The sequence below is a fragment of the Nilaparvata lugens genome, chromosome 2 (genome assembly GCF_014356525.2).
Source record: "Nilaparvata lugens isolate BPH chromosome 2, ASM1435652v1, whole genome shotgun sequence".
Classification (NCBI taxonomy): domain Eukaryota; kingdom Metazoa; phylum Arthropoda; class Insecta; order Hemiptera; family Delphacidae; genus Nilaparvata; species Nilaparvata lugens.
The window spans coordinates 93,992,846-94,012,096 of record NC_052505.1 but is presented as its reverse complement, the minus strand read 5'-3'; the positions used below and the strand labels follow the sequence as shown (position 1 = coordinate 94,012,096).

The window sequence follows — 19,251 nt, the reverse complement described above, 5'->3', positions numbered from 1 at the left end:
GTATTTAAAGAATCTGTTGTGAAAAGATTATTGCAATACGCAGTTGATGAAGATAGCTGAACAGTACCAAGGTACTCTCTGTACGCTGTAAAAAAACAGTATTGAAAGTACTGTCTGTCCGCTGAAGATGGAGTGTCTTGAAACGCGTCCGGACTTGAAAGGTGAGTAATGTACTGTTGTTAAATTGAAAATAGTGGCTCGTTATATGATTGAATATTTTTTATTAATGGAAATTCATTATTTCATAATTTAAATAGTTATTTGTGCAACTAGTGCGCAAAGTGACAGCTGCATCGAAAGAAACGTTTACACCCGAGCCGTAGGCGAGGGCGGAATGGTTTGTTGAGTGCAGCAGAGGAACTTTGCGGTTGCGCACGTATTTCACATTAAGTTTTTCCTACAGTTACCATTGAATATGAAAAGTGGGTAAATATGGGTAAAATTGCCTGAAATCCATCAAATGTTTTTCTGTGTAATTTTATTATTGATAAAAACCTTAATTTATTGTCAAATTGAATAAAAATGTTGTCCTTGGTTATAATATATACTTAATGCTGTGCTCGTTGTGCTTCGTTGCACCTCTGCTCACTATAGCAGCTCAGTCACTGTTACCTACTTCATTTTGATTTTGCTGCACTGGTGCTCCATATAACCTACTAACTATTTTGCGTTGCCATGTTGCAAATCTGGAGTGCAGGAAAAATTTTTCCCGCACTAGAGCGGAAAAGTGATTCTTTGCGTTCTGTAATCAGTGCAGCAATGGCCACTTTTCAGGGTAACTGTAGGAAAATATATTTCCTTGACAAATATAATATATGATTATCTTAAACAAGAATGAACAGTGATTATTAGGTACATAAGATATACCGGCATCGATGTTCTCCCGTCTTCCTCTATTGCTATTGTAATGTGTCTCACTATATTCGGCTTGACTCGGAAGGAGTCAAGGACGTATAATCCAATCAATCAAATTTCATTTATTCAAATAGTTGCATATAAAAGACAAGCTTCACAACATTGAATCGTCACAATCAATAATAAACACAGAAAATACAATAGTGCAAGGAGGAGACTTCAAAGAAAAACACTGCCTTCAGGAGCACCCCCTGGAAGAAATCGATTAATTTCAGTTGATTTAAAGAAATTTTTATTTTGTAATAATTCTATGATATGTAATTTTCTTCCTCAAGACATTCACACATTCATCCACTGAGTATGGCGCTCTTTTTAACAGAACTTTCCTCAATGATCAAGTAAAACGGATGAGAATGCTTCCAATTTTTACTAACGTACGTGATGATCTCCAGAAAGTACATGGCTGGCAAAGTTAATATACTCTCTCTCACAAAATAAGGCCTACAGGATGTTCGGGCACTGAGGTTGAAGATTATTCTCAGAGCTCTTTTCTGCCTCCTGAAAATTACCCCAAGGTGTGTGTCATAGCCTCCCCAGAATATCAAACTGTAACGAATATAGTGAGGCCTACTTATTTTTTTAACGATGAGAGTAGAGAAAGATAGGAGAACAGCGTTGTCGAACATCTGGTTTGCTACTGCCTTCTATAGAGGATAGCTGATACGGTATATCTGATTTAATAATATTATTCTATCATTTACTATTCATTCTCGTTAAAAATAATCAATAATATTTTATTTGTCAAGATAATGTAATTTTCAATGATTCAATGATAAATTTACATGATTTAGATTGAATATTTTGTTACCGTAGTAATTAATTATTTTTCAATTGTTAAAAACCGATATATAACAGCAACCTTAAAGTAGGCGCAGACAGATCGTCATCGGACGGACGGCACGCATTGGACGATTAAGATTCGATGCATTGTTTTCAATTGGAGTGCGCATAGGTATATGATGCGGATAGGTATGCACACTCCAATTGAAAACAATGCATCGAATCTTAATCGTCCAATGCGTGCAGTCCGTCCGATGACGATCTGTTTGCGCCTACCTTTATAGAGCTGAAAAAGGATAGCGCTTCTGCTTTGTCGAATTATAGACGAAGATAGCATACCCATGTTTATCAAATACTACCACTATAACGTGAACCTCACTAAAGGAATGTCATTGTTTCACCTGAAATTTTACTGAAAACTCCACTGATGTGATAATATTAAGTATTTTTTTAATATAATGTATTGATAATATATCATTATTTATTGAAAATAATATTATCAAAACAGTTTATTTTAAATTGGAAGTTACATTGAAACCGCGTGGAGCGCCACAATCGATCTACGCTATACTCTCCAGAGAAAACATCTGTTTACATTTTTCTTCGGTTTTTTTTAGGTTATGTTCAATATAGTACAATCTTCAATGCATGATATTAATAAGTGTCTTTGCGATAGGGTTTGAGATGAACAATTAATTATAAAATTTTTATAATTTTAATGAGGTTATTTTTAGGAATTAAGAGTTAAAATTGAAATCTGTTAACGCTAAAATAATAATTAATCACCGTCAACCAACTTATACGGTAAACAATATTATTTTAGCTTATTTCAACAGACAATAAATTTTGTTCTATGTAATTCTAAACAGTTTTTTTTCAATCCATGTCAAGCTTGAAAATCAAACAATAAATTAAAATCATGGTGATTAAATGTAGCGCTTATGGATGCATCAATCAGCCCACTCTTCTAAACAATATTGCTTTTTTCAAGTAAGTATAATATGAATGTAGCCTTCTAGCATAACCTAACTTTTTAATTATTCAAGGTTTTACTTGATTCTAATGTGTTTCAATAATTTCAGTATTCTTGAAACATTATGGCCCGGTTGCACAAAAGCTTGATTGATTTTAACTTTGATTAAATGCCACAAAAATTCAATCAGAGAAGTTTGCTTTTTAAAAAAGCATTTTATTTTCCACTTGACGACGTTCAACTGTATGCTTGTGTTATAGAATGCTAAAGAATCAGATGAGTAAAATATGAATCTATCTATCAGTATTATCTGATTGGTTTTTGTGGATTCAATCGAATTTGAGAGGATTTTGTGCAACTGGGCTTATGTATTTACTAAAGGGCTCCATACACTAGGAACTTGGTTCTTGCAAACCATTTGGTTCCCAAGAACCAAGTTTCCTAGTGTATGTGGAAAATTGGCGAACTGCGAGCCAAATTCGTGACGAATTTGGTCTTCAATCTGGATTAAAAACTTTGTTCGGTTCGTCCGCTTGGGGTAATATTGCACATGTAAATTTCAGATCCTCCAAGCTCCTTCCAGTAGCTAGGTAGCGAAGTGTAGCTTCGAGGCAGTGATCAGGTGTTCTAAGTAGTGTATCTCTCTTTACTTATTAGAGGCGTTACAAGATATAACAAGTAGTTGAATTCACTTTCACTCATTCTCAAATAATTTTTACATTCATTTTATTTATTTTTACATTTAACAATACACACACACACACACATCAAATACATGATTAGAAAAGGACCAACAGGCCTAGCCCAAAACTGTTCCCTTTCCGAATTTTGATAGTAGTAAGCCAATGTCTAAAAGGTAGGTTATGTTGCTTCACTTTGAATTGCTCAAGTCCCCTACTTTTTTTTCTTCAAGATGGTGTAAAATGTTCAAATGTGACCACTCCTCTCCCTCCCGCAACCACACTTTCGAATTTTCGCTTCTTCTTGAACACTCCACACTTATCCAAATCTAACACAGCAGCTGCAAACTTTGAAACATTTATCTCTGGACCCCGTAATACACTGAAGTAACGAACGGTTGTTCGCTCTCCCCACTACAGTGTATGGGACAAATCCTACACGAACTTAGTTCCCTGAACCAAGTTCGCCGATGTAAGTTCCCTAGTGAATGGGGCCCCTTTAGCTATCATACTTTAATTATAGAGAAAAGATAGTACAAGAAGATATCCCATGGTTTATGTCGCAAATTTTACTGTTAGCCTATCTCAAGCCTTAGATCTTTGCCAAATAAACTTTTTCACAAAGTACTTAGATCCTGGTTGATTGTGAATCAATTTTACTCAGTAGAGGAATTCATTACTGCTGAACACAACACCCTAGTCAATTCAATATAATGTTTTTTTGTCTATTGATACCCAAGTACAGGAGACTAAATTATCTGATCTAATTGTAAATTTGCTTTAACTGATATGTTTTATTTATTATTGTCTATTTTATGTGTTGTATCTGTGCAATTTATTGTATGTTTCTTTAATGTGAATTGTGACTTGGCTATATGTAACTTCTATGTTCAACTGGCCCAATAAAAACTTAAAACTTGAAGCCGATAGTTCTCCTTGGTGAAGGTATGTGACGCTGGTAGTCTTTCATACTGTGCCGTTCCTACAATCTCACCTCAACAACTCAGTAATAATAGACAGTAGTAGTCGACAGCAATCGGTGTGAGCTGAAAAAATCAGCTTGGAATTTGGGACATAATCGACCTATACCATGGTATATCTTCTTATGATATATTTCATCTATGCTATAACTATAATATCATTATCATCCACCTCATTACCCACGCACAAGCCTAGAGCTCATGCGGGCATCACCCTCAGCAAAAAAACTGTATTTCTGATTTCATTTTCCAGGTTTCCTTTTTACAACACGGAGCTTCTCGCCAAATGGTTGTCAGCCATACGAAGGACAGGTTTCCTAGCAAATAGGTACTCGACAATCTGCAGTGTACATTTCAAGAACGAAGACTTGCTGATGGTTCCAGGAGAGAAAAAGCCGAGGCTCCGCGAATGGGCAGTGCCTTCTATATTTCCAGGGGGTGTCCTACACTGTTAAGCAAGATCCACTAGAACTAGAGAGCTTTCCAGAAACGCGCGAAGTCGCGACGCAAACTAGACACTCCGCCAGAAGAGAAATTATTGTCGCCGGAGCCAAATTATTGCGGAAACAAGATGACGGCACACAGACGTCAAAGAAATACTACACTTCATTAATGTCAGCTAGTAAAATGAGGCAGAAAGTCAGAATCAAGCAGAAGGCAGTGAACAGAAAATGCAAACGGATTCTAAAATTAAAAAATAAAATGGATGAAATTGGGATAGTAAATTCTGAGATTGACAAGCTTGTAATGGAAGTTTGTCTTGGCAAAACTGATGGAACATGATGAAAAGCCGGAGGTGGTTTGGTGATTTAAAGTTTGCTTTGCTCAACAAACTGAAACTTACTCAGCAGGTGAGTTATATTTGATTTATATTTATTATTTTCTGTAGAATATTTGAATGAATAATTTCCAATCTTGACAAAAATATTTGAAATATACAGAGTGCCCCACGGAAGGTGTATCAGCCGAAGACCATGAAATTTGCAACAAAAAATGTCCAGTACAATTTTCTTATATCGACCTTAGTTTTCGAGATCTATAGATTTTTCTAGATTTCTAGAAATGGCCTACATATTGTCATTAAAACGTTAACAACTAGAAAACTATCAGTCAAAATCTAATTGCAAGGATATGGTTTGGAAGAGGAAGGAATTTTCAATAAGATTCTATAATCTGTTTCTTTGTTTGAAGTTTTTGAGTTTTTTATGAGCTTTCAAATTTGAAAAAAGTTGTTTCTGGTATGCTAACCTTGGATATTTGCAGTTTTCATTGCTTAGAAATTAAAATTTCTCGAACTTAATTGCGCCCTAACATTATATGATAGCCATCTTGAGTTGGTGTTGAAACATAGTGGAGCGGCGAAGGTAGAGGGTAGCTGAGGGTATTGAAAGTAAAATAAATTCGTATAGGTTTTTGTAAGAGGGTAGTCCCTTATGGGAAGGTCTCATCTAGCTCCCATCAAGCTAGAAAACTAACATGAATGTAAGCTTTTAATAGGCCTTACGACAGTTATATATCATCCGAGAACGTTGAAAAGTAATGCATGTATCTAAAATCTAAATGTCTCCACTTCCTTCTACCATAACCCCGCTCCAGTATGTTTTTACATATTCTAATACATGCATTTCTTTTCAACACATTCAGCTACCTTCCCCGCTACCCTCAATAGTGAGGTCCACGTTATAATGGCAGTGGAGATAGCTAGGTGAACAGCGTTGCCGATTCACTGCCTTCTATAGAGGATAGCTGATACCGGTATATCTTATGGAATATGAACTGTTCATTCTTGTTTAAAATAATCAGAGGCGAGGCGTCCGGTCATCTCTGGATTCGCCGATGACTGGACAGAAATTTATACGTAATGTGTTCATTATTAAATTGAAAATATTTAAAATAAATACAAATAAGGTGAAGGAACCAAAAGAGAAACGTTTTTTTCGATTCGCGCCAACTTTGAATAAAGTAGACTACTGCATCATCAGTTCATCCGTTCAATGTGATTCTCAAAAATATTCGATTCCAGTAATGCTATTTAGCATTTGTTACCACCACTCTTCTGCATAATCACTCTCCCTCTCCCCAAAAACAATTGTGGAGTAAACCGTCAAATACATCGCTATTTTCTGCGATTCCACTGTTCCGCGCCAGTGTTGCAAACCGTACGATAATTATCTTGTTTGCAATTTGTTATTGATAATTATTATCAATGTCGTTATTATTATTTCTTCTATGTTTGGTTGTGAAGCAACTACATCTAAAAATCTACTTTGTGAAAATAATTAAGAACTGAAAATTTAGTGAAGTGAACAACTACAAGACTCAACCTATTTCGGATGTGTAACCTAATCTAAATTTGGTAGAGGAATAGCACAAGGTTACCTTATTTTTTCCCTCCCTGTCATTTTTCATGATGTACTTGTTTTATGAATCAATAAAGAATATAGAATTTCATTTCAATTTTTTCTATTTTTTAATTATAAATTGAGGGCCAGTTTCCGAACTTGAGATTCAGCCAAGTTGAAGACTTTTCAACTCTAGGATTTTGAATAGTAAACTAATATTTTACTAGATGTCATTTTAATTGATAAATAATCGTTTAAAATTAAACATTATTATCTTTTGAGTAGGGGAGGGTTGTGCAGCTTTCATTCAAACTTTCAACTGAATTGTACCTGGAGATGACTGAGCGAAAAGTAACGCCTCGCCCCTGAAAATAATCAATTATATTATAATCGTCAAGAACATATTTTTTCAGCAATTGAATAATGAATTTTCATAATTGAGATTAATATTTTGTTAATAAATTATGTTTTTACATTGTTAAGAAATGATCTGGCAACTTTGCGGAGGAGGAAAAGAATAGCGCTATCTGCTTTGTCGAATGATAGACAAGGATAGCAACACTATGTTAATCAAATACATCCATTATAACGTGGACCTCACTATACCTTCGCCGTTTCACTATCCGATGAAGGTTGACAGTTGAATTGAACTACTTTTCAGGGTATGATCACATTAGATACACGTATGTGCAAGTGCACGTGATACCATGCATGACGAAGCGTGCAGATGAGAAACAAAATCTGAAAAGAGCCAAAGGAATACTCACACTGAACGCTGGCACTTGCTGGTTGCGTTCAGTGTGAGCCGCTACAGGCAAGCCACAACGTGTTTCAATGGCTCTTTCCAGATTTTGTTTCTCATATGCACGCATGGACTCATACATGGTCTAGCGTGCACTTGCACATACCTGCATCCAATGTGATCATATCCTTACTTATTTACTTTCTATAGTGAGGTCCACGTTTTAATGGCAGTATTTGATTAACATTGGTGTTGCTAACCTTGTCTATCATTCGACAAAGCAGATAGCGCTATATTTTTCTAGCTTGTATCTTTAGAACATTGTGACGTTTCCGATTGTATAATGTAATACCAGCTTGCCAGATCGTTTTAACAATGTAGAAGTGTAATTAATCGACAAAAATTAATTTAATCTCATATATGAACATTTATTTTTTAATCACTGAAAAACATATTTCCTTGATAAATGAAATAATATAATTAATTATTTAAACAAGAATGAACAGTTGGGCAATATCACATCAGATATACCGGTAGCTATCCTCTATAGAAGGTAGTGGCAAGGCAGAGAATTGGCAACGCTATCTTTCTCCACAACCATTATAACGTGGACTTCAATATATCATGTTACTCGGGGTTTCACACAGTGAAAACGCCGATTTCAGTTTGAAATCAAATAAAGTAATTTACTATCAACTAGTTGAATCAGATTGAATGAATTTAATTTTTTTTTTTGTTTTTGCAGGAACATACTATGACTACCGCATCTGTCGACTGAGAGTGCCTGGATATACTGAATCTTCAATATGAATGTGAATTTCAGAACATTCATCCAATCAAATTTATTTGATTATTATCCTATAAAGACGAATGAATTGGATAAATGGCTACTAGACGAAAGCAGTGAGCATATTCTGTTGTGAAGGTGTGCTTAATTTGAATCTGTATTTAGTTGAGAACAATAAATTCATAACGTAAAATATTACTATTATATTCAAAAAGAAGCCCTGTTGCAGTAAGCCTGTTCAAGTTTTAGCCAAAATAACCAATCAGAGAATAATTTTTTTCAAAGAGTCTTCTCTGATTAGTCTTTTGGAATTTAATCGTGATACAATCTACATTTAAGTTCACAATCTAACAGGCTTTTGTGCAACCGGGTTTAAGACATTCAAGTGAGTTTGTGTAAAGAGGAAGTTTATGGAAATATTTTAAAAATCTAGATTGCCTGGTTTCAAAAGACTGTGTAGAGCTAGTTGTCAAGAATGTGATATTTTCTGTAATAAATTGTTGACTGTCATTATTGCTTCTATTACTTCCATAATTGTTAATTTGGTCCATAGCTCAGTTCAATGTTTCTGTTTCTCTGACTATCAAACAACACAAAAAAACCTCTTTTGATTTATTAATAGCCTACTACTTTACTAAAATTTGTATTAATTAGCTAGGTAATTTTAGTAGGTGAAAAGTAAAATAATTTTGTCAGAGAAATAGTAGGCTACAATAGATTTAGTACTTATCATGTGTTAAACTTACTTATTTTACTTAATTTACTTCTTCGGTCCTATGTCCGAGGAGTCGTCATAAATCTTTATAATTATTATGTGTTATTATTGAAATTATTTTTCAAGAATAAGGCCTAAGTCACATTGAAATACGCTGGCGTAGTACTGACTTTGCCATTTCCACACCGCTCCTATATAAACATAAAGTAGAGAACTTAACAAACACTGTCACAAAGTGAATTTTGTGACGAAAGGATAATCGTTATTTGATATAGGATTCTGTTAATTTTCTTTATTTCAGTGAAGGAATAGGGTCGACAATCGAAATTATTCTATTAGGCTTGGAGTCGAGCGTATACATTATCATCATGGGCGACAACCCTGCTAATTATCATCAGCGGATTCATCCTAACCAGAAATTTCCAGATCTTGTTTACGAGTTTGAGGGTCCGATTATCTAACATTGCAGCAGCAGCAGCCATATCATAGTCATTCTCATCATAGGTGATAGTGATCTATCTGTTTGAGTGAGGATCGCTGTCCTGTAATTTCAGGAGTAAAAATTGTTTACCTGTTTAATTTCCTATAGAAATTAGCAATATTGTCATCATTAATCCACCCTTATCATCAGCATTAGTGGAGTCATTCTTTGTCACATGACAGTGGCGTGAAGTTTTTCTTAGTTTCCTATTAAGCGTCTCTCTCTTCCCCTTTGCCTCCCGTTTTTCCACGGACCCTGCACTGCTAGGAGCAGACCCGTTGTCGAGTTAGTTGTTCGGTGATCGGGAGTGTGAACGGGTCGTGTTCTCCTCTCAACGTTTCCGGTAATAGTTTACTATAGAGAAATTATTATATTTTTGTGTTTGTTCAAGTAGAATATTGCGGGTCGAGTTCCGGACAACTCGAAGATAGATCTCCTTGGATAGATAGATAGATTTAGATAGATTTTCCTTCGGGATTTTCTTTCTTGATAGTTATTTCTCCCGACTTGTATCACTTGGGTTGTGCGAGTTATCCTTGGTTTAGAAACCTGGAGGGATCTTAAGTTTGCCGTAGCAAACAGTCAAGTGGGAAATTTAACTAAAGTCCGAGATAAATTACTTTTAACATGAAGAGGAGAAACCCATTTCTCCCTCCACAGTTTGTAGCTTTGACACAGACGGACATTCTGCGCACAATTGGATGCGCCGTGACATTTTGCTTCATGTTCTTGTGATGAAAACATCTCTGTAACATAAACAAACCAATATACCTGCTGACCAGTAGGTACTTGGAACATTGCCAGCAATAGTTTGGAGGGGGGTGTTGCCGCGTAGCGTTACAAAGCTCTCACTCAAACACAAAAGAAGGAGAATGCTGCTAGGTAGTGGGAGTGATTAGTGGAGGATAGAGCATCGGACCTTTCCGTCTTCGAGAAAGAGCCGTGTTGAAAGTAATTTATCTCGCACTTTTGGCTTTATTCGGCTCGATAACAGTAGGCTCCGAATCGTTCGCGGATTGTAGCGGATTTTTAGAGTTCTTAGGGTGTGCAAAGGCTAAAAATAAACTTTCTACTCGTGATATATTTCAAAGTTTTTTGATTTGTAAACTTATATCATTAAGCTATCAAAATGAGAAAGTTTTCTTAGGAAAACATTTTTTTCCGATTGAATGAAAAAAAAAAGTTTTTTTCCGATCATTACTTTTTGAGATATGAGCGCCTGAAGTTTGAATTTTTGGGACAGAACATTTTAAATTCGGTAAGATATAAATCCATTAGATTCAGAGGATGGATTCTTCATGGTATTGTTGATCTAGTAAAACAAAAATTTTCTAAAAATATCAATTTTTGTAAAAGTTATTCAATTTACCAAAAATAACTCAACAAAAAGTTATTTTTAGTAAATTTAATAACTATCTTGAAAATGGATATTTTGAGGAAATTTTTGTTTTACTAGATGAACAATACCATGAAGAATCTATCCTTTGAATCTCATGGATTTATCTCTTACCTAATTTGAAATGTTCTGTCCCAAAAATTCAAACTTTAGGCGCTCGTATCTCAAAAAGTAATGATCGGAAAAAAGGTTTTCCTGAGAAAACTTTTTCATTTTGATAGCTTAATGATATACAAATCGAAGAACTTTGAAAAATATCAGGAGTAGAAAGTTTATTTTTAGTCTTTGCACAGCCTTAATTTGTAAGGCTCTACTCTGTCGCTTCTCGACATTTTTAGTTATAATACGGGAATTGAGAATCGGTTCGTAATTCTCCGTATTAGGATTCACGGTGATTCAGGTAACTGTATGTTAGGACTGGTCGCTTGTAGGAGTTTCCTTCCCTGTAGTAAGAGGGCCTTCCTTTTAAAGAGTAACTTTTCTCAATCAATTTTTATTTTTGTAGTGAAATCTCTGATCCTTTTAAGAGTAATTTTCCTGGTTAGGTTTTATTCTTGTAGGGAAATTCCTGTCCTTTTTAAGAATAGTTTCTCTCAATTAGTTTTTATTCTTGTAGGGAAATCCCTGTCTTTTTTAAGAATGGTTTTTCTCAATTAGTTTTTATTCTTGTGGGGAAATCCCTATTCTTTTTAAAAGTAATTTTCCTGATTAGAATTCATTCTTGTGGGGGGATCTCTGTCATTGTTAGGGATCATTTTTCCTAGTTAACTTTCATCCTTGTAGGAAAACTCCTATTCTTTGAGAGTAAATTTTCCTTGTTTAACTTTCATATTGTAGGGTGGTCCCTGTATTTATTTTTGTATAGTAGTTTTGGATTAGCTATAATTCCTATTAGGAAAATCCCGTTCTTTTTCCTAGAGAACTCAGGTGCAGCTTCAGTTCGTCCCCGTCGAAGTCGTCAGACTGCGACAAACTTCCTCTCACTTTCTCTAAACTTTTCCCGAGACAAGAAGTTCCGGACTGCTTGTTTCCCTATTTAAAATCCTATTTACTTTAGGATCTCAGTTACAGACTCGAGATCGACCCAGTTGCGGTCTTCAGACCCGCGAAACATTTATAAAAATAATCTGGTGTGGCGTAATCACACAACTTTCCTTGCCGTTATGAAAATTGATTACCTGACGCTAGTGCTCCCGCGCATCTCAAGTCTACTTATAAACAAAGATCTGAGCCAGCTGGTGACAGGACAATAACGCTGGATACACACGAGATCTGCTATCTCTTCATAGTGAATGATTCAATAGAATCAACAAATTGAATAATCATATTTTCTCAAATTTCAAGCTAATTATCAATTTTAGGTGGAAATGTTTACTGAACATTAATTGTAGAGATCTTCATGCTCAATCTTTTCCATTAACATTTTGTATCTGAAGCCTGATAATTGGAAATCTAAAATCAAACATTGCATAGATGGGGCGGAGCTCCTGAAATTTTTACAGATATGGGACTTGTGGCAGTTGATATAGCTTATCAATGACTATTTTAGGTATGAATTTGATCAAAATCGTTAAAGCCATTTTCGAGAAAATCGCGAAAAACCCTGTTTTTGACAACATTTTAGCCGCTATCTTGAATTGCATTTGATCGAAATTGTTCATGTCGGATCCTTATAGTAGAGTAAGGACCTTAAGTTCCAAATTTCAAGTCATTACGTTAAATTGGGAGATGATATCTCGTGTACACAGACGCACATACACTCATACAACACACATACACACACACACACACACACATACAGACCAATACCCAAAAATACTTTTTTGGACTCAGGGGACCTTGAAACGTTTAGAAATTTGGGTACCTTAATTTTTTCGGAAAGCAATACTTTCCTTACCTATGGTAATAGGGCAAGGAAAGTAAAAATCCTATTTTCCTGAGATCGCAGTTCCAGACTGAAGTTCGTTTTCGTCGCAGTCATCAGTTAGACAATTAGGAAAAACTCCCTTATAACTTTTCCTGAAATAGGAGTCTTTGACTCGATATTTTCCTTGGGGAAAAATCCTTTCTTACCTTGACATCAACATACTTTTGTCTTCCCGATATTATTCCACAGACTGTGTCTGTGAAGATCCCTTCTATCCTCTCATAATAATTGTCGACATACTGACTATTAATTTAAGAGAGTTTCGGACGATTGAGAGTGATTTGAATTCCCTTAAGGGCTGTTACAGATTAGCCTTAATAACCGTCGCGCAGTTGTTAGTCAGTCGCGGAAATCCTGGTTAGCAGTTTCAGAATTGCTAAAGATCCTTTCGCAGCTACAGGCTCGCGATTCAGAAATCCTATACCTAAAATCCTATTCTCTATACCTTAAATACCCCATCGTTAAAACTTATACCCCACATTTGGCTAGCAGTTTCAGCTTGCTGAGCGACAGGTCGCAATTCCCAGATTGCGAATTATTGAATAAACTCCCGTTTGTTGTAGAGAAGAATAATTCCATTATTAAATCTCTGTTCCCTGAACCCTATAACCTATTCTCTATACCTTATACCCTGTACCCTATACCTCACACACTTTACCATTAATGTTAATTCAATACCGGGTGCGCAGATCCAGTCTGCACACCGACAACGCGCATTTACAAATTGCGTAAACTCTAACGTAAACCCATACCGTTCCCTATTGAATTCCGCCCTAAACCTTTTTTATAACCCTTATTCCGGGCTTGCAGGCACAGCAGCATTGCTCGCCGTCAAATCGCGGTTGCAGATTGCGTGTTACTTAATAAATTGTGAATTATGAATACATGTACCACTAACAACTCTATAGTTTCGCCATACCTTTACCCCATAGTCCTTACCCTAAACCCTATAGTAAAACCTCTTTCCGGGCTCGCAGATCCAGTCTGCTCGCCGTCAATTCGCAGTTGGTTCAGACTGCGTACTACCTTTACAAAATAATATAATTATTTGTAGGGATCTGATATCTGTCTCCTGGTATAGGGTTATCGTAATCTCCCTTTACACCTACCCTGTATTCCAAAGGCCGAGGGCCGAATCGGCGAGCAACGGCACGGGCAAATACTCTTCCCTTGAAGCTAAATAGCTCGCGACAAAAACAGAGGGTAAAGAATCAGGATAAGGTGAGAAGTGTAGGTCCGGTATCTCCACCTGTCAGTACGGCTACTGACCCCGACCCATATCCGGCTGAAGCTAGTCCGCGTTGTAGCAATACTTCACAAATATTAGATAACCTAGGGAGTGGAATAGGCGTATCTAATAACACCCATATCTAAAAAAATTTAGAAAAATACATTAGAAACTTGAAAAGAGAAACACTCTAAAACTTGGAGCGTCCGAACTTGTGAAAAAACGTAGTAAAACGGCCTTTCTTGGGCTTAATTTTGCGTCCTTTCATTCTCTAAGAATTGATAAGTATAATAATTAGAACTATTTCGAGCCTAATTTTCAATGAGATCATTATTTTTCCAACACAGAATTACGAGGTTGAGTGGTAGAAAGGACTTGAAAATCCTAACTCTGTCTAATAAAGATTTTTTCATTTCATTATACCTACAGTACATAAGCTTTCAGCAGATTTCTGAATCAAGGGAATCAGGAGGCAATTTTTTTACAATTAGGTTAATTATTGAAAATAATTGTAAGGACCAAGTAACTTATGAAATTGGAAAATTTTTCAATTCATTTATTTTAATACCTAAATACCAATTTTATTGCTAGAGTTATAAATATTCTAATCAGTTTTCAAATCATTACAAGATTTCAAATTTACCGGCATTGCAATATGGTTTCCAGGTTGAGTTTCACTGAGAGTCGCCAGAATGCGCTGATCTATCAATTCATCATCATCTGATTATCAGAAACCAGAGAAAAGGGTGTTATCATGATTAAAATAACTATTTCTTCATTATATCTGTGCAAAATTTACAAATATTATCTCTCATTAAGCGATTGATTCAATAGCAGGAAAAATAACAAAATGGAATTGTGTTTTTATGTAATGAAACTTGTGGGGTTTGTTTTGAAGTTCTCCCAATTGTGAGGTTATGTTCATAAATTTAGTTTCCATCAGATTGAATGTGTTTTGAATTCTATTTTCAACAGAAAAACTTACAAATAATGTTTAAAATTTATTTAATTATATTATAACAGTGGATTCAGTCCATCTACTGACTCCAAAAGTGATATTTATGTCAGGCCTACGAGGTACACAATCTAACCTATCGTCTGCGATACTAGAAACATTTTTTATCAATGAGAACCAAAAGTTATTTGCTGAGTTTTGTTTGCATAGTAGGCACTACTCTTTTACTTCTTCTATTTGGCGATCAGAGGCCGTCCATTCAAAGCATTGTTACCGAAACTCATAAACAACTAACTAATAATTTGCGCACTTTCAAGGTAAGATTGAAGGCTATTCAGCATTGGAATGATATTTATTTAGCAGCTTTGTCTAAGTGTCAAGATTAAATTTATAATTTATTAAAACACACAATCCTTCTTGCCAGATGAGTGGCTAACTTGATGATGAGACGCATTAAAAACAATCGGTTTTGGTTTCCAAGGGACAACGTTGAGACATGTAAACTTATTGTAATAGATGTTTGCTCCACCATTCTCTATTAATAAGTAAAAAAAGTATCATCATAGCCAATAAATAAACTAATCAGGATCCTTAATTTTTTCATGTTATTCATGTAGGCTAGTGGAGAGACGAAGAAGGTAGGCTACCTGAGAGTGTTTGAATCATGCATCATGCATGTAACTAAATAATGTCTCCGCTTTCTTCTACCTTTACCTTTGCCATTGTCAAAGATGTCCAAAGACACTGACCTTAGTCTTACGCTTGATAAAATTCATTAGCAATTCTCCAAATGTTGAGATTAGATTCACACACTACACAATTGCAGTCGCCCTTTTATTCTTTCCCGTTAAAAATGTATTTCACTACTTATTTTCTATTTGGCGATAGAAGAGAGTGGTAGCTCCATATTGGATTGCTCAACACTGCCAAAAAACCTGCAAGAATGTTCCATAAAAATTTCAGCATTTCCTGTCACGTACAAAACTATAAAAATAATGTAATAAGGTGGAATAAAAACTGAATTGTCAGGTCCACATAATTTATTAAAAATAATCGGTTTTGGTTTCTAAGCGACAACGTTGAGACAAGTGAACTTATTGTAATAGATGTTTGCTTCACCATTCTCTTTTAATAAGTGAAAAAAATATCATCATAGCCAATAAATAAACTAATCAGGATTTTTATCTAGATTATTAATTTCTTAATTAAAAAGTTTAATTAAAAGCCAAACTCAAGTTTCAATTCACTAAGGCATCATTTTCAATGGACTTCATCTTCAGTGGTCATTTTTGGTTAAACCATTGAAAATGATGCCTTAGTGCATTGAAACTTGAGTTTGGCTCAAATAAATTATGTGGAACTGGCAATATCTTTTTTATTTCACCTTACCATGGAGAAATTCCACAATATCTCTGTTCATAGTGTAAAATACTGTAACTTGATTCTGGAACGATCCTCGTAAACAAAATAATTTTGTCCTCTCCACTTTTGTTTTATGACCTTTTTAAAAGTTCCTGTTATTCTGCGTTACCCTTTTGTACGTTTGAAAAATTGTTTCATACCTTATACCGTACCTTTTTTTCATCCATTATGAACATTGTAAGATCGATGGTGTTAAGTTGTTCAAATACGTTTCTTAAATTATTTTTGTTTGTTTTTGCAGGATAACTTGAAAGTGGTGGAAGAGAAACGTCTGGAGGCGGATGCCGAATACCTGGCCTACCTAGGCTTGGCACAGCGGGACCCACGGCTCTATCCCCAGGCGGTGTGGACCAACACCTCTCTGCCTGTGGTCGTCACCTATGTGCGGGACGGCCAAGCGGAGCATGGAGTTGGTCTCATCAGAAATGTGGCCCACTATCTTCCCAATCACACCGTCATTGTGTACAACCTGGGCTTGGGCCGGTATCAGCTGCAACTGGTGAGTAACTCAGTTCGTCCAGATTTCAGTACGATCAGGTTTCAGTAGTTCTAGTTGTAATGGTCAGGCGGATCATGGGGTTAGTCTCATCAGAAATGTGGCCCACTATCTTCCCAATCACACCGTCATTGTCTACAACCTGGCTTGGGCCGTTATCAGCTGCAACTGGTGAGTAGTTCAATACATCCAGGTTTGAGTAAGTCAAGATATCAGTAGGTTAGTTGCAATGGTAAGGGAACATGGCTGCAATGGTAAAGCGGAGCATATCATCTGCAATTCGTGAGTTGTTCACTACGTCCAGTTCCTGTTTTGACCAGTTTTTGAGATACTGTACTGAAAGAAAGGGCAAGTTGAACCATTCTGTAAGTCCAGATTTCGCATTTCTCAGTTGCAAGCTGATACACAGTCAGCTACAGTCCGAGAGATATTACTTTTTACACGCCTCTTTCTCGAAGATTGATTGATTGATTGAGTACTTTCTTTATGTAGATTACAATATATACTGGCTTATACACTTATATACAATAGCTTACAATACAGCAAAATTATAGATGAATTTACATAATATTAGGCTAGAAAATAACTATTGAACTGTATATGATATGAGAAAGCAATTTGTAATATAATAACTATAGATAATAATCATATTGTTATGCATCTACATAAATTGGCGGAGCTTTGGACATATCAATGTCCATTCTTTGGGAAGAATATTAAAAATATCCTCCCCACTAACTCTCTACCAAAACAACAGAAGACAGAGAGGACCGATGCTCTTTCCTAAACTAATCACTCCCTCTTCCCAACACCCCCACTTTGTTTCAGCATTCAATTTTGCGCAGCATGCTCCTCCCTGTGGAGAAGACTGGACAAGTAACAAGTAAGTCCCCACTACTCTGTCCATGCTACTAACCGTGCCAGGAGAAATCAGTTTTCCCTCTTCATCTACAAAGTAATATCTGTCGGATTATAGCCACATCGTTTCACACTAAATACATCATGTTTTGGTGTGGCCAGCTGTTACTGCATTGTTTTTCCATATACAGCAAGTTACGGAGCACAGGGTTCTTTTAAAAATTAATTAGGATACTAGTGGTTATGCTTAATGGAACTATCATCTATTGAAATAGATGAAAATCGATAATAAGTTATATGTAATTGTATTACAATTATAATACAATATATCCCCACAAGTTCGATCAATAGTCGGCGAAGTTTCCGAATAATTGATCGAGTTATCTGTGATAGATGGTTTAAATGATACGCTATTTAGACAACATTTGGTAGACAACATTTTCTATATTGTACTACATTGGGCATCCATTTGTTACAGGCAAAATATAACAATGAAGTATTAAAAATATGAGCAGGATTTATATTATTATGAGCAAAATACAGTAGGGGAAAGAATTATTTGTTGATAGTTACTGAAAGGGGACAGCCAAGAAGTCTGAACTGTCGAGTTATGGAAATCAAGTTAGCAGGAAATTTTTAATTATATGAATAATATTGTCAAATCTGAATCCAACTGATTCTAGCTTCTAAAAAAGACAAAATATGAGTTATAGCTATATGACTTGTAACTGTATCAATAACTGAATATGCTACAACCCAGATTGCAATCTAAATTAGCCTATACACTTATTATCGGAATAAAGAATTCTGTTCCTTTGAAGCTTCAAGTCACATCACACCATTTTCTCGAGGATATAAAGCGGGATGCACACCGGAGAAACGCATTTCGTGAAGCCCTCTTTCATAAAACTTGTTTCATGCAATCCGTTTCACTCGCGCATTCGTACAAAAGAAACGTTCCCTGCTTAATCTTATCAGTCGATTGCGAGCAACTTTCGTTTCACGTTTCCTGAAACTTCTTCACGAAACGCGTTTCTCCGGTGTCCATCCCGCTTAACACTATAGATATTAAATTTAGAGAAAATCTAGCTGTATCAATTGCTTTTCATCACCTGGTTCTATAATATTGTTACTATTATTTGTTTCAGCTCCAACTGCACTGCAACAATAGTCACTGCGTAGTGATTAATTTCGATCTGAACGCCTTTCCGTCATTCGTATCTGACGAAAAACTTCACGCTTTCCGACCTCTTATCATTCAGGTACGTTGAAAATAAAAGTAAATTAATTATGCCTAGTCCACACGCTGGCCTAGTGGCTTGCCAAGTCGCTGGTAAGCTTGGCCACGTTGGTCTTGCCATGCACACACTGCATCCGTGGATGCTCGGCTAGCCACTCGCCTTCGCTCGACAAAACTCGGAGCGATGGCAATCGAAGGCCAGTGAAGGCAAGCGTTGGCAAACCACCCATCCACACTCTCGCGCTCGTCGTCGTTTGTTCGCATTGGACGATAGTGTGGATGCGGCATAACGGGATAGCCCATGACTGTCATTTGAAACTACAGTATGATAATC

The 19,251-nt window shown here is 36.0% G+C and overlaps 1 protein-coding gene and 1 non-coding gene across 2 annotated transcripts; both read left to right on the top strand.

Moving 5' to 3' along the window:
• The first annotated feature begins 2,291 nt into the window (after nt 1-2,291).
• Nucleotides 2,292-8,709, top strand: LOC111047896. Its single transcript, XR_005570584.1, has 3 exons — nt 2,292-2,685; nt 4,582-5,179; nt 8,158-8,709. It is a non-coding gene; the product is annotated as an uncharacterized LOC111047896 (transcript).
• A 5,951-nt stretch (nt 8,710-14,660) lies between these two features.
• Nucleotides 14,661-18,963, top strand: LOC120350053. The gene is made up of 3 exons (XM_039422140.1): nt 14,661-15,218; nt 16,565-16,822; nt 18,826-18,963. Exons 1-3 carry the CDS (start codon nt 15,072-15,074, stop codon nt 18,946-18,948), a joined length of 528 nt encoding a protein of 175 aa, XP_039278074.1. The 5' UTR covers nt 14,661-15,071; the 3' UTR covers nt 18,949-18,963.
• Nucleotides 18,964-19,251: the final 288 nt, after the last annotated feature.

Bases quoted from the DNA above. Each gene is read 5' to 3' on its own strand.
- LOC120350053 (XM_039422140.1), top strand. From the start codon at position 15,072: ATGAGAACCAAAAGTTATTTGCTGAGTTTTGTTTGCATAGTAGGCACT. The intron at 15,219-16,564 runs GTAAGATTGAAG...TTGTTTTTGCAG, and splicing joins ATAATTTGCGCACTTTCAAG to GATAACTTGAAAGTGGTGGA. The intron at 16,823-18,825 runs GTGAGTAACTCA...TATTTGTTTCAG, and splicing joins GCCGGTATCAGCTGCAACTG to CTCCAACTGCACTGCAACAA.